Source organism: Anarrhichthys ocellatus, unplaced genomic scaffold, assembly GCF_004355925.1.
Source record: "Anarrhichthys ocellatus isolate YVR2014 unplaced genomic scaffold, GSC_Weel_1.0 scaffold7, whole genome shotgun sequence".
NCBI lineage: Eukaryota > Metazoa > Chordata > Actinopteri > Perciformes > Anarhichadidae > Anarrhichthys > Anarrhichthys ocellatus.
In genome coordinates, this window is record NW_022280037.1 from 5,563,176 (window position 1) to 5,568,976 (window position 5,801).

The 5,801-nt window shown below is 44.4% G+C and overlaps 1 protein-coding gene across 1 annotated transcript in view; it reads right to left on the reverse strand.

The window, feature by feature from the left end:
• dcdc2c (doublecortin domain containing 2C) overlaps nt 1–5,801 on the reverse strand; it is a 31,428-nt gene extending 25,627 nt beyond the window's left edge. The window contains exons 1-7 of the mRNA XM_031847843.1: nt 5,518–5,801; nt 5,391–5,439; nt 5,048–5,124; nt 4,754–4,885; nt 4,015–4,146; nt 3,822–3,873; nt 89–218 (exon numbers count right to left, since the gene is read on the reverse strand). Of these exons, the coding sequence (XP_031703703.1) occupies nt 89–218; nt 3,822–3,873; nt 4,015–4,146; nt 4,754–4,885; nt 5,048–5,124; nt 5,391–5,439; nt 5,518–5,801 (856 nt within the window). The remainder of the gene's footprint in view (nt 1–88; nt 219–3,821; nt 3,874–4,014; nt 4,147–4,753; nt 4,886–5,047; nt 5,125–5,390; nt 5,440–5,517) is intronic.

Below are 5,801 nucleotides of genomic sequence, written 5' to 3' on the forward strand. Positions count from 1 at the left end.
GAGAGAGAGAGAGAGAGAGAGAGAGAGAGAGAGAGAGAGAGAGAGAGAGAGAGAGAGAGAGAGATTTCAATAGAATAGCTCTGCTTACCTCCTGTTGAGAAGAGAACTGGGTTTCTGGACACCTGCCTCCGTTGTTTGGTTCTCGTCGGTCTGGCTTGTTTCTTCATCTGGCCCCTGGCTGTGTGCTCAAGGTCCTCTCTAAAGCCTGTGTGAGCAAACTACATGAAGAGACAAAAGAGAGGGAAAAACAGGGGCACGGATGAAGGCGTATTCCGTCAGATTTCTCTGTGATTCATCATCGAATTTTTGCTGTTATGTAAAGAGGAAGAAGACAAAAGACAAAACACATCAGGGCAAAACTTGTTTCTCCTGTCTTTTTCTACATTTTCCATTGACCTCAATTTTTCATGAGCTGATATGCTTTGTAGCTCCCCCGTGACTCCTACTGTATTGAATTCATCTGGTTCCAATACATCCCGTGCACAACCTATCAATCACTAGGGAGCGTGGCAAACTAATCATTTATTGATGAAATGGGGCAGCCATGAATTTCTAACTGCATTTGTCTTATTTATCAAGCCAGATCAAACAATGAAAATCCAAACAAGCTTAAAGGGAAAGGGAGGGAGTCGTAGGGAATAACTTATTCTTCAGCAGTAGACAGCAGAAGGTTATTGATGGGGAAGGGAGGGGAAAAAAAGAGGCTTGAGACTTAGTTGCATGGTGGGAGAGTGAAGGAGAGAGAGAGAAGGAAAGAGAGAGAGAGAGAGAAGGAAAAAGAGAGAGAGAAGGAGAGAGAGAGAGCAGTGGGGAGAGTTCAGAGTGATGTTCAGACAGCAGGGTACACATCTGAATTAATGCTTCCACAAAAGGCAATTTTCTCCTCACAGGCTTCTCATCCGCTCTGTAGGTAGCAAGGTGAGGTGCGTCTCCCTTACAGAGACACAGACACAGAGAGCAGGATAGAGCAGACTTAATGTTTCTTCGCAGCTACAGTGCTCTTTACTGCGGCTGCCTGGCTGGATCCCTGGGCTGGCTCAGGGGATAGTGTAGTGATCTCAGGCTTCCACCAGAATACACTTCTGGCAATGGTGTTTGCAAGCTCACTAACATGGCCTCTGGGGAACAGCAGCGTTGTTTCTTCACTTGTTTGCTTTGTTTAATGCAGACAGAGGCAAAGTCTGTTGATATTCTTTTGAATTTCTACAGCCGTTGGTGGGCCGAGGGAGAAAAAGAAAAACAACAAAAGAGAGAGTGAAGTTTTGCCTGGCATATTCAGCGAAGGAGAGTTGAAACAGAGTTCACACTCCATCGCTGCAGTGTCCACACAACCACACGAGATCAAAGACAGAGGAGCGGCGGCACTGTCGCAGTGGTGAGCTGCTAATTCAGTTTTCGCAACCTCAATTCGTCTGCGAGTGATGTGAAACAACTTCACCATAAAAGTTCAAAATCAAAATACATCTGGGCAATCAAAAATTGAACAGCTTGTTTTGCATGTTTACAGCCTGGCGGTGTCGATGTAAATAGATCTTATTTAAATCAACAGAGTTAAATCAAGACTGTCTCACTCGGGGAGGGGAAAGCAGAGTACGAGGGTGTGCCTCGCAGCCAGGAGAGTACAGTACCAGTAGCAGCACAACTGGAAACCCGGCAGTGGGAAAGCTGAGGTCATCTCGCCTCTTGTTCTGCATTACATATCTACAGTACCATGTCCTGGGGGAGCAGACGACTGTGTGCGTCAGCAGGCCCCAGAGAAAGAGACCATGGATGGGAGAGAGAGTGCTAGAGTTAGGGTGAAGGGGGCTCAGGGGGACAGAGCAGCAAATAATCTGTGGCCCTCTCAAGTGGCAGAGAACAGGAGTCAATAAGAGGACACTGTGATAGGATAGACAGGGGGGGGGGGGTCCCAACCAATTGAACCGAACACTGGCTGAGGTATCAGTGGGAGCCACTCCCAGGGCCGGGTCCTCGGCGAGCAGACGTGCCGGCAGCAGTGAGGAGCTGAGTTTTCCCACAGGGCATTGCTACTTCCCCCTCACCAATGACATCATCCAGAAACAGCGGAGAAATGGAGAGCAGCAGCAAGTCCTCGCTGATGTCAGGGAGAGTGCAGCTATTAAAAGGTTTAGTCAGCCTTTCTGGGCTGTTTTCACAGGATGCTTCTTGCGAAGTACATGTGAAGCACAATTGCACTGCTCATTATTATCACTATAATATGAAAGTACTTTGCTTTGATACACATCATTATTCTCTTTTTTTTTCTCTTTGCATTCCTCTCCCCCCCCCTATTAATCTTCTCTTTATGCGACGTCTACCTCAAAAGTTTCTACCTCATCATGTCTGTGAACACCTAACTCAGCACTTATGCTCGCTCCCGATGGGAACATGGTGTGCTGGAGAGTTTCAATATTACACTCTGCAGAGCCGTCAGTTTAGACTTCAGTGGTTGCTCCAGACCAGATGTCCCATTCAGCGGCGCAGAAACGCACCGCTGACAGACGGACACCGTTCCCCCCATGCAGCGAGGTTGCAAGAGCAAGGTTACATTTTACACAGCTTCAGCGAGCATGTTTTTAAAAGGATCTTTTTTACGGGCATTTCAAACCAGACTGCTGTTGTTTTGTGAGGTCAAACTGAAATTAATGACGGACATGACCCTATAAATGTATGCGTAATCATCAGCAAGCTAAACGGCCAACAGATCAAGACGGAGTGGGGGGCGATTTTTGTCACATGTGTCTGTCCCCTCTGAGTGGTCCTCATTAACTGGTCAAACCATGTTTACAAATTCATGAGGGCTCCGACACGGAGGCAAAGGGAGTAAAATGCGGCAGCATCGTGTCCATTGAATGACTAATGCTACGATGAGCTGGTGGATGCAAAACACAGCCATAGCTCTGTCTCTGTCTCCACCTCATGGTGCTGTGGAAAATGGCAAAGGATACGGCCTTGGCAGTGTTTTCCTACAATAAGACTGTGCCTCAGTTTAGCAAAGTCTGATAACAGTGCGGTTTCCATATATTGTTTTATGATTGGATGGATTTATATAAGATAAGGAAATCTTACAATTGTCTTAACATATTCTAATGTATGCTAATAAATATGCATTCTGAATATAATGGTAGTCAACCACAGACACAGCTGGAGATACAGCATGGGGGGTATTTTTCTCCATCTGTAAACATTGGCATCTGCCACAGCATTGTCATCTTTCATGGTTAGAAAAATCAGATGTCAGAGACATCTCGCACAGCCCCCCCATCTCCACCTCAACTTGCTGAGTGGGCATGTTCTCATCTTCACCGTGTGATTTGGTGTTCAGCTCGGCCCCACAGCAGCGCAATCCTCATACGGATTCAAAGCACTTCACTGTCTACTTAATCACAATACAAATTGTCCCAGTTCTGGTTTGAATAAGAGATTTTTTTTTGGGGGTTTTCAGTCAGTGAAGTCCCCCCTGGTGCATATGATCTGTCTATGAGGCTCACTGCACTTGATCAAGTGGGCCAGCCTTTCTCTGTGGGGATTACCCATCAAAGTGGAAAGCAAAGGTAACTCAATGCCTCCTGCAGACAGTGATTGATGATAGCGCTGTTTCATAACGAAATCCCCCCCCCACCCCCAACAAGTCTCACACGTGGGAAATGTTAATTGAAATGCTGTGTGTGCAAAGATACGCTTTTCAACGGTGATACAACCAAGGTGTTACAGCAATAAACCAGGGGGAGTTTAGGGGAAAAAATAACAATTGAGCATGTAGCGATAAAGTGAACAACCAGATGGCAAACTGCACCCGACTCTGAAGCAATAGCACTCACCGTATCCTCTGGATGTCTTGTCTTTTTAACAGCAGGCAGGATGTCTTGGCTGCAAGGGGAAAAAAGGAAACCAAAATTGACAAACATGTATTCGCTTTCTTTTTCACACTAAAATAGGGATCCAGTGGTTATTCAAAATGTGTTGATAAAAACATGATAGGCATCATACCCTTTGATCATGTGGTTTTCCCCGATTAGATCCCTGAAGGGGACGCAGTGATCATATGGGAGAGCTTTAAACTTTTCTGCACCAACTGCAACATAGTGCTGGTTGTTCTCCAGTTCAGTCGGGCCGCAGACAGGACGTCCATCTAATGTGCAAAGCCTGGGAATTCAAATTAAAGAAATACCACAAATGGGAGCAATGCTTTGTGATTGTTTCAACTTCTTGATACAAAAAAGACGTAGATGTCTCAAATGTTGTTTGAGTGGTTAAATTGAATGGAAGCAAAAAGTTAATCAAAGCACTATTTGCCTAACAAGCAGTTTTGGATAAACTCTTGTGAGCCCATCACAACCAGACATCGTCCCAATCACTAATTAATTAGAAAACTCCTTCCGCTCTGCTAAATATTGCTGCATTTAGACTGACTGAAAAGCCTCCAATAATCATATCTCCCAAATCTATATGAGAGCAGCTGATACTCTACAGAGAATCAAGACCCAGTACTGTGACTGGTGAACTGTTAGCGACTTCAAATGTTTGCGATCAGGGCTGGGCAATAGTAAGAAAATCAAATATTGATGAAAGACATTATTTGGGTCATGATTCATATATTTGAAACGAAAAATACAAAAACATAAAAAAGTGTATTATGGCTCCTATTTTCTTCTTACAGAAAAACTACAGGTTGTACCTTTGCTTGCCCTCACTGGTACATGACTCATTTCAAAATGATATGGGTTTATAAAGTACTAATGTCAGACATCACCTGTACACAGCACCGGTGCGAAGATGCACTTTCTCTGTGACCATGGCTAAGACATGTTCCCAGCTTCTGAGAGTATATTTTGGGATCCGCATTCGAACCGGAGCGACAAAGACATCGCCGTTGGTAAAAACACTACGAAACACAAGAAGAAAAAGAAGACACAAAGGAATAATCATTCAACCGCTGAAAAGTAAACCGGATACAAAAACATTATTACTTTACGACATAACACAGCAGAGAAAATTCTCCTGTTTTACACTCAGGATAACTTTGTATCTTAAAATCAATACTCACTTTATCGTGCAAGACTCATGGGTAGTTCTCCCCCAACGAGCAGAAACTATTATTCTGCTGTGAACAACAGGCCGAATCTGAAAATGGTAAAACTAATGGTCAGTGGTGAATAAGCAATGAGGCAAGTGTCTGACACAACTCTGATGTTGTGTGTGATAACAGGACTTTTGAGTTCATTATCACAGTTTGCGGTCAGGGTTTAGGCTTCACCTATACATGCAACTTCCCACTAAAGAAAAGCTCCATTTATGGTCACACATAATATAGCGCCTGAAAATAAATGTTACACTTAGTTTAATCTTTTTCAGTATGCTGATCAAAGACAAATAAAAGGTAGTCGTACCTGTTCTATTTTCTTTTTCTGTGGCTTCTTGGTTGTTATCTCACAATACCTGGAAGGCAATAAATAATACATAATGTAAATGACACAAACACACACACACACACACAAATCCCAGCATGGTACCTACTCCAGTTTTTTGAACTGCTCATTTCCGGCTGCAACATAGACACTCCCATGCTCCAAGGCGTCCAGATTCTGAACTTTGTGGCCCTCTGTGGGAGTGTACAGCCTCCGCACGGCGCCAAACGGAGCCTCGATCCCTCTGGTCAAAGACGTCAACAAGTTGTCAAAAGTTGACAGATGGCGCGGATTCACAACTATTTTTCTTCCGGGGAAAAAAGCGTCTCCGTTCTTGTAGACGATGATTGTTTTTGTCGGCGGCAGATCGCCTCTCCCTGCTGTGCCTGGCAT